Raw genomic sequence first — 16,295 nt, 5'->3', positions numbered from 1 at the left:
GACTACCAGACTAAGACAGTTTGTTCTGTCCTTCGGATTTTATTGCACTAGTGATATTTTTTGCTTTTTGCCGACTGCAACAAGGAGATTTGATGTTTTTCTTTCGCTTGACCATCTTGTCCGACATACATTGCATATTCTGTGGAAGATAAATAACCCTTGCTTGTGAAGATAGCAATTGACTGCTGGCACAAGGTTGGCATTTACAGCACCACACCCCCACCTTAAAAAGAACAAAACAAAATGGCATCTTGTGCAAGGAGGGGCGGAGGGATGGGGGAGTTTGGCTAGTGTATTGGACAACCTCATCTGAGAATTACACAAACATAGCATCGCCATACAGTTGGATAATGAGGCCATTGATCTCACCATGAAAAAAGAGAGAAATCCCAATGATCCCTAAGGAGCTTATAACTACAAAAAATGTCATGCACAATCGTAAATGATATGATCCTTGGATACAAAACCAACAATCTTTCAACCTTCCAAGGCCACTTATTACAAAGTACTAAACACCACAATCAAGCTTGTTAAAATAAAGGAATCCAGATAAAATACCTTTGCTGGTGAAAAAAGCAATGTCAAACTGAATGTGTTAAAGATGGCTTCATAATTGGCTGGCATGTTGTTGCCCATATTTGCTTCATTCCACAAGGCTGATAATAACAGTACTGCTTGATCTCCACTCAATCTTACTGCACTCATCTCCTGTTAAAAAGACAAATCATACAACACTTTTGACTATCTTACTGCACTCATCTCCATGTTGCCTAACGGAATGTCATTTAATTGCTATAAACGTTATTTTGCACTATAAACTAGACCTTAAGTGTGCTCATCTATAGTGCAAGTTTTAACAACAAATCCTAGTGAATTGGCAAAGTTAAACTCAATTCTGAAACACAAAACCAAAATAGGATGCAATATTTGTCCATGTACCTTGCTACTTCACAGTGTAAATACAATTTAACTGTGACTATTTCCCATAGATTGTAAACACAAGCAAAATGCTAATCTTGGGGCCTCGAAGATTGCACAAGTGGTAACTTCTATCTAGCTTTATCACAGAAGAGATCTTTCTTCAGACAATTTTTTAACCGTTCCTGGAAATTTGCAGTCTGCTGCAGAAATCCTCTCTCATCAGCCTAACCAGAATTCAGCTTAGTGCAGGTAAGTGAGTAATTTGACTGATGCTCTAGTTCTAACCTCTATGATTTGATGGATGGTCAGAATGACAGAAGCCTTCCAAAACTACCCATTCTACATCTGCCTATACTATGCCCCACCCCAATGGTTAGTTAGGTTGATTCCAAAGTTTTCACACAACATTCTACAAAAAACTATTCCAAAATATCACTCGATTTTGTAAAAGGTATGATGAAACGGCATGTTAGAATAGTTAGTATTATGGTCTCACGGTGTACATAGGCTAGTATGTGAGTTGAGTTAGGACAAGAACCTAACATTAACCTATTCGTATATAAGTTTTGTTTCCATTAAAAGATGTACATTTGTAGGCCTACAATGTCCTCTCCCTCTCTCTCTGTTTTCTACATGTATCAAAGCTCACTTGCAGCCTCTTGTCTCCTCATGCGTGCGAGCTTGAAGGTGCAAGACACGAGTGTGAGAAAAAGGCCAAAAAAGCCCATGAGACCACGAGCTGAAAGCATCATGAGAGTGCACCCCTTGCAGGGCGAACGGAGGCATCTATCACACCTCCATGAAAAAGAAAAAGAAAAAGAAAAACTAGTGCCTAAAACTAGGAAATGCAAGACTTCATGTGTGGGGAGAAGTTTCTGCCATGTCCTATCACGTGTCATATGTCATGTATCAAGCATGAGTGACCTGAGCTCTGTGTGGGCCACACTAGGGTCTCATGATTCATCTAGAGTCACGGTGTCTCTGAAAACATGTATGAGATCTATTGCTAGCATCCCCTACTCCTCTCTATAGAATGTACACATGGGCGGCATGAGACAACTTGATGTCAAGACGCCACAATGATGGTACCTCAATGAGATAGGTGCTTGTTGGACATGTGTCCAGTCCCTTGCTATCCTGGTGTGCCTGAAATTTAGGGTCTCGTTCTCAACATCTCTCATCCGCTTCTCCTGCAGTGAAGAAGTCTGTGATCTTATGTCTAGGCCCGTGGTGGGTGTCATAAGTCCAAACCTAAGTCGAGTGACCTTGAGTATAAAGAGTGGGGCGCATCTCTGGTTTGGGACTCATATCCATGTATCCATGGGTGGAAAGGTACTTGTAGCTCACTCGGATCTCATAGTTCCTAGAGCATTGCATCAGGGACATGCTCCTCAGTCTCCACCTCGCGTATATCACAAAGGGTGCAAAGCATCAAATATTGGCAGAGTCATGTCGTTGCTGGAATCTAAGGAAATGCTCTCTAGAGAGATTCATCTTGGTCTCATCTTTCCTAAAACCTTACATTTATGGATGGTTGGATGAATGGACACTCGTGGAAGCAAGAGCCACAACTCTTCCAAAGATGCATACACTTATGAAGAAAGAAAGAAAGAAAGATGGAAAGTTTATTAAAGTCTACAAACGACCGAAGGTCTATGAGACTAGAAAAACAGATACAATGAGTAAAACATGGATGGGTGGGACCACTAAGCAGGCATCCATACCCAAGACAAATACAAATATCTAAAGAGGAAGGTAACAAGGAATGGCCATTTAGATGAGGGATTCTTGCGGTTCCAGTCACTTTATTTATGCAACCCACCACAACACTTCCCTCGAGGACATTGTAATGTACCCTCCCATCAAGTTTTGCACCCTTCACAAGAGGTACACACCTCTTCATGCACACACCTTTGGAGTACACCTTTTCGTGTGTTGCCCTTCACTTTCTATATAAGAGAGGCCTCATTTTGTTCACTTTGCTGGCTGCTTACATATTAGCAGGCAGACTCAATCAACACATTTGGGCATTTGCAGTATTGTGCCTTCTTGGCATTGCAAATTTTGGGGCCTCTACAGATTTCAAACAGATTTGCAGTTTTTTTGGCACATTAAATCACTCGGATTGAGTGTTGATTTTTGGAGCTTTTGTCAATTTCAGGCATATTTGTCTATAAAATTCGAGGCTTTTGCCTCAAATCTTCTTTTTGCAAACAAACAAGTTCACATTTCCAAAAAATTGTAGAATTCCAGTGTTTTGTAGGTTCTTTTCCAAACATTTGGCGCTTAAGCTATTGCTGCAGCTTTTTGAATCTAGTATAGACTCACTGCCATTTTTACAGATATTTGGACTCAGTGTCAGTCAGATTTTAGGGGCAGTTTGCAAGCATTTTCTGAATCTTTGTGCGCAAAACACTGGGTCAACAAGGAGGAGATGCATGGGTTTTGGCATAGGAGGACAAGTTGGATAGGACAAACTACTCCTTTTGGTATTTTATGGTAAAATATCTGTGGGGTGCAAAGCATTCATAGGGATATGTTAATGGAAACAAGCTTCATCCTAAAGACATTGTGCAACACCTGTCAGAGGTGGACAAGCTTTTCGCACCAAGTATGGACATTATGAATGTTTTGTTAGGTCATGCCAATCCAGTTAAACCATGCCCAGCAACATTCACGCCTCTTATGAATGGCATCTTCTGGCTGCATTTGTCATCGTCTAGGTGGATGCATTCTAGTTTTCTAAAGATCTTGATCAAGCACAAGCAACCCATTCCAGATCATAAAGAAACACTCAACACTAAGTTGTAAGTTTGATTTACAACCATCTTAGGGGAAAATTCATCCTATATTTGACATTTCAATTTTTAATTCTAGGTGACAGTGATGTTCCACCTCTACGCAATTATGTTCTAGAAATCCAAGATAACTATGTTCTTCTCATTCCTGGTTGTATTCTAGAGCATCGACAGCATGAAACCCGGCATTGCTTATCACTGAGTTCCACGTTCAATTGCATGATCTAGATGGTTCTGACACTAATGGGCAGACAGATGAGGATATGTAGCAACCTTGACATCTTGCAGCCGTATTTTCAGCATCAGATATGATTCAATCTAATACCAGCTCACATCTTATACCAAGGTCTTCTTTTGAGTAGGAGGGGATATCACGATCTGTGACGTAATACTTTCCTAAAACCTACTCTGATGCATGGTTGGATGAATGTACTTGATTCCTTGCACAGTAAGATCCTTTTGGCTGGGCCACATTGATCCCTCTCGTAGGAATCCTTCCAACCAACTCTAGCGTAATATTGTTATCCACTGATCTTCAACAGGCAAGATCATCTCTTCTCGATCATCCAGATCCCACATCTCCACCATAAAGGCTTTGACAAGATCACCATCTAGTGTTTTCCGTATCATGCAATTTGGGCTTGCTTGGAGAAGCCCCTCGAACACCTCCGCTTATCAGCAACTCGAACTTGTCCAAGTCGTTGTTGCTAATCTCAAGAGTAATCTTGCAGCAAGCATCGAAAGCTTCCACAGTGAAAGATCCCCCTCGGTTTATATGTAAGACTTTCACCCTCCACTCTCCATCCAACTGTGAGCACTTGTACAAACACTCATCCCAAAGCAATCTAATGAAATCTCCAATGAAACATATTGACGATACATACCTTGGAGACTTGGTTTGGTGATGCTTGCCGTCATGCCTTTGTGAAACTCTGTGCCAGCGGTGAGAGTCATCACTAGCTCCCTGTAGCCCATCGAAACTTGCTGACCATACACATGGCCAACTGATCACAATCCACCTTGTGACCAACTGCTCCAAGTTGATTCCTCAGAATCTTCACCTTCATCAGGAAGTAATGGGTTGACTCTCCTTCATCTATCTTCAAGTTGAACAATTGATTTTGAGGTATGATGATTCTCCCTGTGTTTTTGGTATCATAGAGATCTTCTAAGATCTTCCATGCTTCTTGTGTGGTGTCTGCCAACTAGATATAATGTCATATCACCGAATCCGCAGTCGTCCCGATATTCATGGAAAGAGCAGCTGCATTCCTCAAGTTCCATTCCTTCACTTTATATGGATTTCCCACAACTACGATCTTCCTCGTGACGTCCAACACATCAACAGTTTTCGTCCTTGCTCCTCCTGTCACCTCCCGCAAATTTCCCTAGCCAGTACATGTGTTGTATCTGCCAACTGGATATGACGTCATATCACCAAATCCGCAGTTGTCCCGCTATTCATGGAAAGAGCGACTGCATCTCATACTCTCCCCCAGAGTGTAGGTATGCACCTAGGTGTGGTGAAGATGTCTGGACTTCTGCCCTGCAAGCACACTCAACTAACATGGTACTCCCATCGCTCTTCACTCAGGTGAGTAAATCTACAGGCTAAGTAGAATCCTAGGTCCTCTCCTAACTGCAGCCTAGGCCAAGGTATCTAATGTGTTTTGCCCCCCCCTACCTGGGGCCCTTTAAATGGGGGAAACCCCTTCCAAACTGGCCAACTGGCTCTACAAAGCACCAGATCTGACCCGACCTAGGTCTTTCAGTAGTTTGCCAACGGCTGTTGGGGCCTATAAAACCAGCCCCTAGCAGCCCTTGTTGTTTGCTTCTGGTGTTGCCCCTGCTGTCCACCTCTAGTAGCCCTTGCACCTATAGTACCTCTTGCACTTGCTGTACTTCCTGTACCAGATCCTACGCTGCTACCGACCAAGTATTCTCTCTCTCTTGCAGCCCTTTTCATGCTGTGCAGTGTTGCAACTTTTGTGCCCTCCATTTGGGCTCATGGCTGGCTCTTTCCAGCCCCACAACCAACCCTCAAAGGCACACGTTGGTGTTGGGAGATATCATAGTCAAAGAGTGTGTTGGTGTGTAGTACTGGGTGATCTAGTACTAGTCTATGTGTGTTAGTGTGTCATTATGGGACTTATCCCATATGCACTAGGTGCTAGTGTGTGAGTGAGTAGCCTATATAAGGCTTGTACTTCACTTGTCTTGATACACTTGATGAATGAATGTAAGCCTTTTTCATGTCTTCAATTGAGCATTATTTCCTCACCTCTCTCTCTCTCTCTCTCTCTCTCTCTCTCTCTCTCTCTCTCTCTCTCTCTCTTCACCATGTTTCTAACATGGTATCAAAGCCACCTTCCATAGCTGCCACGTCATCCTAGCCCTAACCCTAATTCTGCTTCAGCTCTTCTTCCTGCAGCATGCAACTGCCTCAGCCTTGCTCCATCTCGTCCCTTGTTCATTTCCGCTTCTAGCTATCTCTTCCACTCAGCTAGCTCATTCCATCTCCATCCTGTCTCCCCTTTGCAGCTATTTGCTTCAGTTCTTGCCTCCATAGTCAGCCGCCTTGATTTGAGACCTTTTGGAGTTCTAGGCGCCCTTTATAGCCTCCTCCCTTGCTGGTCGGATCCTTGCACCTGCAAGTGTGGGCCTTCAAGTCTGTTTCAGATCTTTTTGTCGCCACAATCTGCATCCGTGTGCTGCTGCTGCATACTAGACAACCTCCGAGCAGCTACAGCGCCATAGCCGCCACTCCCGAGCATTTTCTACACCTCCAAGTGCTGCATACAGGTCTGGCTCTGCATTTCGGAGCACAACAGACCTCTGAATATCTGCTGCAGACATCTACAACACATCTATTACAGAAGTTCGAGGTCATTGAGGCATCCCTGAGCTGTTTTGAGACTGCTGCATCTTAACCGCCTACACCAAAGACAATTTCGAGCTGTTTTGAGGCCTCTAGGACATCTATATCAGCCATTTTCTGCATCAGAGATCTGCTACAGCATTCAGAGCTGTTCTAGGGAGCCAACTTCCACTTCAGAGATCTACTGTTGTGTTTTGGTACAACCACACATCTGCTGAAACACTTCGGTGTACTTTGGAGCTATTCTGCTCAGCTGCTTTACAAATTTCGAGGCATATCTTTGCTGGTCTCAGATTCGGGTTCATATTTGGAGCATCTCTAGGCATTTATATCTGTTCTTTTGCACACAAGGAGATTGCTGGTCCTTCATCTTAGCTTGCTGCCCGCCTTCACAAAGTTCTCTTCAATCATGACCTCCTTGTCTTCAAGTTCTATCCTCGTGGAGAAGTTTAAGGGGGAAGGTTTTCCCACATGGCAAACCAAAATGCAGCTTCTCCTTATGCGTGAAGGAGTTTGGGATGTTGTTGAGGATGACCAGGTTGAGTTACTTGATCAACAACACCAAAAGATTTGGAAGCAGCAGAATGCTAAGGCCATTGCCCTCATTGGTCTTTGCTTAGGGCCACCATATCATCAATCGTGGTAGTGGCAAGACGAAGGATTTCAAGAGTGTGCTCAAAGCGAGAAATGCCATGCATACCCGTCATAAGGACAGCCATCTTATCTTCATCATCAGGGGCACTCTTCAAACTTGAGAGTTATTGAACAAGAGATTGAAACCAGGCTAGATGATCACTCAACTCATCACTCTCTTCCATTTTCAGATCATAAAATTTGAGCTTCAAAAAGACTTAAGAGTTGGTGATTTTATTACCAAAGAAGGTCTCGAGGCGACTCCAAATCTGCTTAGCTGTTGACTTGAAATCCACATGATGGATGAGAGTTGAGAAGGATTGTCACAATAAGGCAGCCGCTCTTGCCTCTCTTATTGATCATGCGTTTGCTTCCACAAGCAAATGGAAGACCGACAAGAACATTATTTGCAGGTTTTGCAATAGGAAAGGACAGGGATGATGAGTGATGGTTTGCCTTGCGGTCGCACCCTGACTGACAAGTCACTATCACACGGGAGGTGTTGGTGGATAGGTTGGGGATTGGTCTCCTCTTTGCGCGTTGGGTCTCACACTCTTTGCTATGAAGGGGGGTGTTGGAGATATCATAGTCAAAGAGTGTGTTGGCGTGTAGTACTAGGTGATCTAGTACTAGTCTATGTGTGTGAGTCTTATGTGAGTGCCACGTGTTATCATGGGACTTATACCATATGCACTAGGTGCTAGTGTGTCAGTGAGTAGCCTATATAAGGCTTGTACTTCACTTGTCTTGATACACTTGATGAATGAATAAAAGCCTTCTTCATGTCTTCATTTGAGCATTATTTCCTCACCCCCTAACTCTCTCTCTCTCTCTCTCTCTCCCTTCACCATGTTTCTAACAATTGGTGGCCCTTTGGACTGCCCCAGCCCATCCCCCTACTGATGCATCTACCCCTATACATTCTCTCCCTCCTAATCAACAGGGTATTTGATTGGTTGTACTATCTTCTTTTGCCCTCTAAAAATTCAAAGCATTGCTCTATCTTTGACAAGTATTCCCATAGTTCTCTATTAGCAGTAGAAGGCTTCAGTTAGGAGAACTACTACTTGTTTCAAGTAGAATTTATAGCTTTATCAAAATATACATGTGAAGCGATATGGCTGCAAAGCCTTCTAGGTAAATGTAGTTCAGTCCAAGAGGAAGCTACTGATCTTTGTAATGACATGAGAGCAAATTGCTTTAGCAAAGAATCCAAAAGATCACCAGAAGGCGAAGTATATTATTATTGTCAATCATTCCATTCGACATCAGGTCAAGCACAAAGAAATTCGACCTTCCATTGCTTCCCTGCAGGCCAATTGGCAGACCTATTCATCAAAAGGGCGAATTCCAAGCATTCAGAGAAGATCTAATGTATTATAGACATGAGAAGATCTTATGTATTATAGACATGAGACCTCCACCTAATCCACTAAACGGGAGTGTTACAATAGTTAGTATTACAGTCTCGTGGTGTACATAAATTAGTGTTAGTATACTAGGGGATAGGGACCTAGCCCTAACGCTATTTGTATATAAGTTTATTTTCATCGATACATGTGCATTTGTAGGTCATTGCATATGTTGTTGCTCTATGTACTAGCTCCAGTCCTAGGCAAACTGTTCGCGAAGTCTTCTACAGTGGCTTTCCGACCTCCTGGACCGACAAACACCATCATACCCATTCCCGTAAAGGAAAACTGATGTATCATAATATGTTGCTGATACAACGACAAGCAGAATTCCATTGCATAGTTTGCCATTATCTTACAGCAAATAACACATATCCCGTCTGAGATGCCCAGCAACTATAGATCCATTTCAGTAAATCTAACTCTTGGAATATCAATTAACTTCATCTGAACCCTTGAAATTCTGGACAGCCACACATTGGGAAATGTCATATTACAGACAACCCCATAATTACATATTAGATTTGAAATGAAACATAATCCTTAAAAAATTCTGGCAAACTCAAAGAATCCAGAGTTCTAAATCGCATTCATCGAACTTGAGGCACATGTACAAACTCAGAAATAAATCTCTGAAATTTCTAATCAAGGACAAGGGGCAGAATGTGAGTGCAGGGTCACCTGCAGGTTGCAAGTATGAAAGCGGTGTAATACTATGTGAGGGGAGTAGGCTATCTGCAGGTGTAAATGGGTGGGGACTTCTGCATCAAGGATACTGGTTGCTTGATGCCATTGCTTGATGCCAAACACGGACTACAGCCGCAACTACTGAAAGCTAGGCATACAGGCCAGGGCAACATTTCCCTGGCCGTAGGAAAACATGGAAAAAACATTATCCTTACCATTTGCCTCAATGGCATTCCCAGAAACAGGGTTTCGGAACCAGGTAATGAAGGGATAGAATGTTTTCGTGATTTGGTACAGGAGAACTGCATGCCATGTTAATATGCATCGAGCACATTTCCTACATTGTCAGACATTCATTGATATCCACAAAGACAATGATTCAAGAGACAACCATTAAAGTGGAGGGATGTAAATTGGGATCTGCACAAGTTATTTTGAATGGTGCCAAAGCAGATATCTTCGCTTTACCTACTTTTTGGTAGAATGTTCAATTTTTTTCCCTTTTCAAAACATCATCCAAGTGGAGAAAAACATATTTTAAAGAGTTGGTTTATACATACTTGCTCTTTGCTGTCGAAATTGCACTTATTATCCCCTTTTGATTCTATTTCCTTTGCAAATCCTTCTCTCCTATTATCTAAATTATCTAAATTATCTTGCTTTCCAGCTGCTAATCCAGTCATCATGTTTTCATCCATTGGTCCATTGTTGCCATTGATGCTGTTGCTCATGATTTGAGAGGCATTATATTCTTTCCTCAGGGTCTCCAAAAGCACAGTTGCTGAACTAACTGGATTCTTCTTGACATCATTAGGCAGGACATCAGATGATGCACGTAACTGGTTGGCTCCACACCAAGTCGACATAGGAACCAAGATAGCCTCAAAGACGTGGTGTGCACCAATTCGAGTCTCTATGTCAGGGTGAATCATAGCCAGCAATAACTGCTGAAGCAAAGCCTCTGGAAAGCTCTGCAAATTTTGCAACATAGTAAGTTAACTACCTACAGAAGCACCAGAAGAGAAATCAATAAAGAAAAACTCAAGCAGAAATGATGAAAGCAAGACCATGAACATAAAAGATAAGTGCTTGCCTCTTCTGTCCGTGGCTGTCCAGGAATTGAAGTCATAATACGAACCAAAATCAACAAAGAACCTATAGTGCTTCTTGCAACAACTGGCTCTGATGATAGTTTCTCCAATGCTACTGCCATCATTTCATATATAGGACTGGCATCCCCTACCTGCCAAGGTCACTTTATAAGTAAAGGATGCAAACTCATAACCATCAACTTCCACTTTTTCTGTTGCCTGCCATGTCAAGAACATCTCCGCTCTGAAATTGAAAACCTGTTTTTATTGTGTTCACTAGAATTAGCCGTACAAGAGAACAGAAATAGTACTAGTTGCACATATCTGAAAAAGAGAGAAGCAAAAGTTACCATGTGAAATAATTAAGATTCCCTTCATTTGCAACTGCCAGCCATGTTGGTTGCCATTGTTTTGTTACCTAGAGTGGGGGGGATGAGCACCCATCATCTACATATCAAACAACACAGTAACATACTATTGTGTGCCTCTGAATGGTCCAATAAGGCTTCAACATGTGCTGTCAGCATTCTTAGTTCTAACCTCACGTCAAAAGGAGGACAAGCCAAGATCCCTGCTGAATAGGGTGGTATCTTTCATTAAGTACAGCAAATCCAGAGCCCTGTCTGTGGCATTCCTAAAACATACAACAGGGCATCCCAGATTGACACATTTAAGAAGAAAACAGCTAGAACCAATGGTTCAATTGAACATAGTGTGCAAAAAGAATGACGTGAATGGACAAGATCCCATGGATCTAGTCCAAACCCATATAAACTGATTCTAGATTAATGATGACACCTCCTATGAAACAGTCAGTAAGAGAAACATAGGAAAACCACTGCAACTTCTAGAGGCTTCACCAACTAAAAATGGAAGCTTGTCATTTCTTGTTCATACACAAAGCAAGGCACCTCTAATCCTGAAACTCACAAGAAAGCAGACTGCAGGTAAGTCTAAAAGTCTGGAGGACCGAACCCATACCTTGCACTAAAATTCAATCATTAAATATATTGGGGCTTTCTCTATATATGCTCTTGTTGCACATGTGGTACAGTCCCTCAATCCCTTAAAGCAAAAAGACATTGTGTGTTTTGATATCTAATCTCTGCCCTACGTGTTATCAAAATTCACTCAGATCCTACCATCGGCCCTACATGACCCTGCACACCTAACATATAATCCTTGCTCCTACCCACTATCAAAATTCATTCAAAACCTTGGCATTGACCCTTTATCAATTCTATGCCCCTAACCTACCCTTGCTTGTTATCTCATACCACCCATGCCCACTATCAAAATAACTCCACTCCTATGTCAGATTTCTATACCCTATTACATCGAAGGCTAAACAAAGATCATGAAGACAGAATGAAAATAGGTATGCTTGACATACTTTTAATCAATTATAGGTTTATTAGTGTTTCCAAATCAATGTAGCACCCTCATCCTCACACTAGCTCCATGAATTTGGCTCCTATTGCTAATATAGAATTGATAATAGAATTTGAAACCTCCTTGTGCCATGTATAAGATAAAATCTAAATCGATTGCAAATTGATATCACATGCTTGTCTATTGCATTGGGTTTAGGGTGCATTGACCAAAATTTGATGATCTTTCTTTTCAAAAATCTTGATCTTTGCAATGGCCCCCAACAAAGCATCTTTAGTACCATACTTTGAGCTGCTCTACAATCAACCTTATGAGATTGTGGATGGTGAGGTAGAATGGGTCTCCCCGTGAGCCATCTTGTCCCTAATACATATGGATTGGATATCGATCTAGAGGATTAGTATAAGACTGATCCAGAGATATTAGTGGATTCCATTAAGACTATGAAGGAAATGTTTAAAGATAAAGGATACATATTGTGGTGGGAAATGCCTTAGGGTTAAAATAGGAAAGAAGAGATGAAGGAGGATAACAAGGGAAAAGATGAAGGAGGTACATGTAAGGGAGGTGAAAAGAGCAAGAAGAAGTAAGGGAATTATTTAAATCTTTTAATAATAATGGATACTCTTTCTTGTTTGTGATGGATACTATTTCTTGATTGTAATAGTGGTTACTTTTTCTCTACCTCTCTTGTCTTTCTATTTTTTTTCATGTACCTCTAACTCACAAGGCAATGAGTTTAAAAAAATGTCAAGGTCACATTCCCATATGTTGTTAGTGTTGACAAGAGTGTCTTTTGAGCTTGTCTTGAAAATAACATGTCATTTAACACAAGATAAAAATAAGCAATTAATTTAAGAGATCTTAAAGTAGACATGATTCTAAAGATAAGATTGCTACATACGAGTTCATTAGTTGAAGTCTCACCATAAGAGTATTATCTCCTTTGTCCTCATTAGATAAATGTATAGATGACTTGAGCGTATAGTCAATTTTGTCCATATATTCTATAAATATGCTCCACAAATAGCATGCTAATTTGGGATTTTTAACCTCTTCATTGGTTGGAATAAATTGAGCCATCTTGGTCAACCAATCCACAATTACCCACATAAAGTCATGCCCCCTCTGTGTCCTAGGTAATCCAACAATAAAATCTATGGAGATACTTTCCCATTTGCCAAACAGGGGGATCTCAAAAAGGATGTGGCAGACCACCTACCTTAAAATGCTCAGCTATATTGACTGGCATTTTAATACGAAATCTTGGACGCCCTTATCTTGTCTTTTCAGAAGTGCATACATCTTTTGAAATCCCGGGTGTCCAATACTAGGTTGGAGTAAATTGAACCATCTTGGCCAATCGATCCACAATTACCCGCATAGAGTCGTGCCCCTCTATGTCCCAAGTAATCCAACAATAAAATCTATCGAGATACTTCCCCATTTTGCCAAACGGGAATCTCCAAAGGATGTGGCAGACCACCTACCTTAAGATGCTCAACTTTATTGACCTAGCATTATTGGCATTTTAATACATAATCTTGGACGCCCTTATCTATTCCACGCCAAAAGAATTGTCTTTTCAGATCTTTAGAATTGCCGGGTTTCCAATACTAGGACTATCATGACTCTTAAAAAGAATTTGACACCTGATGTCATCATTATCCAAGACACATACTCTACCTTTGTAGCGCAGGTAGCCATCTTCAATACTATATTCTTTCCAATTAAGTGCTTTGTCACCAACCTGTCGTGTGTCACCATTACCATAGGACTGCTCAATGAAAGCTCCTCGACCTATTGGATCTGTAAGCTAAGCAATCAATGGAAGCAATGGAGAATGGAGAGAAACCATATTGCTGTAAGGAATTGCTGCAATCATGAAATGATGAAATGAGTACAATGTACACGCAACATAAGAAAACTCTAGGACATGGTGTCTTAGTAGTACTAAGTGTACTAACTGGTACAAGTACTAACTGTACCATGTGTCCTAACTGGCTATAGCTAGGCCTACAAGGCATATACCAAGGAATGGATGGCACCTATGGATAGCCCATAGAATGACATACAAACCCCCCTCCATGGTATGGATTGAAGTATCCTAGACCCATCTCAGAATATCTAAAGAACTAATGTCATGGTTGCACATGTTCATCTTGTATGGATATAACAACCTATGATTGTACAGAGCATAACAAATCAAGTCACAAAAGGTACTAAGTTCAAAGCTTGCCGGAAAGCTTCAACCTTAGGTTTAGGAAGAGCCTTTGTAAAGAGATCTGCCACGTTGTCTTCAATGGGAACATAAGACAACTGAATATCTCACCTACTGATAATCTCTCTCTCACATGGTGATAATGATCCTCAATATGCCTTGTGCAGGCATGGAAAACTAGATTTTGTGCAACAACCAAAGCCCTCTGACTATCAGTGAAGATGACGCTAGGAGTTGCCTGACATACATGAAGATCTACAAGTAACTTCTGGAGCCAAACACACTCCACTGTAGTGGTAAAAGCTGCTCTGTACTCAACCTCACAATTGGAAGTAGCAATTGTAGTCTGCTTCTTGCTGAACCAAGAGATGCATGAAGTACCAAGCATGAAACAGTTGCCACTATGTGACACACGGTGTCAGAACAGCAAGCCCAATCACTATCACTGAATCCATGCATGACAAATGGAGAATTGGCCTTGTAGAGAAGGCCCAAATGCTAAGTGCCTTTGAGATACCTAAAGACACGCTTCACGGCCTGCCAATGGTGTGTAGATGGATTGTGCATGTCACGAGGGCGTGATCTCTGGTGCATGCATGTTGGCTTGCATGTGGGCACGACCTTGGGAAAACAAGGGGCGAGGTCAAGGGTTGCTTGATGTGCTAAAACCTCTAGCATTTGTACCTTGGGGGCAAATGGAAGGTCTAGGGCCAAGAGGGGCCCAAAGAGCCTTAGAAATTGAAGTTTGTCATCGGTTTGGTCCCACTAGAGGGGGCAAGGGGCAAATGAGCTCTAAGTTGGTCATTGGTGTTGACCAACTAGGGCTAGGGGGCAAATTAAGACCCCTAGGGGCAAACTAAAACGTGGGCTGCCAAGTGACAAGCCCATGCAAGGCCCTCTTTGGAAAGGAAGGCCTTAGAAGGCCTCTTGAAGAAAAACGGGCGCGCGGGCAGAATCACGAAAGAAATATGGACTACGTGCAGCGCGAGCTCACGGGAGGACTTCCCTTATGGAAAACAATGGCTCAGGTTGCTGTCTCGCAAACGAGCTGGTTTGCTGGTGACCGTACGGAGGAAAGCCGACAGGTGTACGGAGGAGTGATGAGCTTGTGGAGGGGCTGGATCACGCACAGGAGCAAAGGGTAGGCTGGCTGTGTGTAAGGACAGAATGAATCTCGTGTACAGGACTGTGTACGGCTGTACAGTCGTATGGCGCTGAGCATGTGGGCTTACACTATGTGTACGGACTGTTTTGGAAGATGGTACGGCTACAGTACGTACAGATTAGTACGGGCTTTTGATTGCTTGTACAGGCTGCTCACATGCTGAGTATGGGAATATGCATGGGCTGTTGCATTACTTGTACGGTCAGCTTTTTGGGAAACGTTGTACGGACAGCAGCTTGTATGCCAGCGTTCAAGTGACAGCTCATTTCACGAGTGCTTAGGCTGCTAGTTGGAGAAGTAGGTATGGAAGTGTGTAACAGCAGTGTGCACCGAAGCAATGCCCGCATTCTCAACTAGAGTTTCCTAGCTTCCCTAAGTGACTGTGCAGTTGCCATCAGAGCTAGTAAAAGAAATAGGGAAGCCAAATGAGCTACAAACTGGAGCCAAGCCCCGTCATACAATGTTCTGACCTTACCCTCAAACACCACCTCATTAAGACTTTTATACCCCTTTTTAACTCTCCAAAGATCCCCTCTCTCTATCTACCGCAATCCTTTGATTAGGTTCTTAGGCTCGTCAAAAGGACCAGGGATTCAAATCAACCAATGAGACGTCAACTATAACAAGGCTGCTTCCTTTTTATCATCCAGCCATTAATTCTGTCGAAGCCCATCTGCCCTATGTGTTCTCCTTCTTTCTAGTGTTCCTGGTGAGAATATAGGATGGCCTTCTCTAGAACCTTCCCTTAACCCATTGTATGCCATGTGGACCCATCTGTCCTTCCTAAGGACCTTAGTCTTTAATCCCTCTAAGCATCCCTCTTTAATGCTAGGGCTAGTTAGTCCTAGGCACTAAACCCTTTTAATTACTAATGGGTAATCTTCTTCAAGGATCATGTTACTCTTATGCCCACTGTTACACTGTCAAGCCCTCCCTTAGACCGTGGTCTCAATATTATGGCTGACAACACACACAAATTGGGTTGGCCCAGTCCGTAGGTCTGGTCAGCTGCAGCCACAGTCTGGTCGGCCAGACTCGGGCCTCCCTGGCCTTACAAAATGTGTCCTTGGGGGAGGCATTTGGCAGTTCAGGCAGCA

General features: G+C 42.4%; 1 protein-coding gene across 1 annotated transcript in view; it reads right to left on the bottom strand.

The window, feature by feature from the left end:
• LOC147885297 (protein SEMI-ROLLED LEAF 2-like) overlaps nt 1–16,295 on the bottom strand; it is a 76,601-nt gene that overhangs the window by 43,071 nt on the left and 17,235 nt on the right. The window contains exons 11-13 of the mRNA XM_087396962.1: nt 10,423–10,572; nt 9,890–10,300; nt 559–708 (exon numbers count right to left, since the gene is read on the bottom strand). Of these exons, the coding sequence (XP_087253088.1) occupies nt 559–708; nt 9,890–10,300; nt 10,423–10,572 (711 nt within the window). The remainder of the gene's footprint in view (nt 1–558; nt 709–9,889; nt 10,301–10,422; nt 10,573–16,295) is intronic.

This window comes from Dipteris shenzhenensis, chromosome 25 (genome assembly GCF_047967505.1).
Source record: "Dipteris shenzhenensis isolate YYH24624 ecotype China chromosome 25, Dip_SZ_1.0, whole genome shotgun sequence".
Classification (NCBI taxonomy): domain Eukaryota; kingdom Viridiplantae; phylum Streptophyta; class Polypodiopsida; order Gleicheniales; family Dipteridaceae; genus Dipteris; species Dipteris shenzhenensis.
Note: the sequence above shows the minus strand (reverse complement) of the source record. Positions and strands in the feature narration are given on the sequence as shown.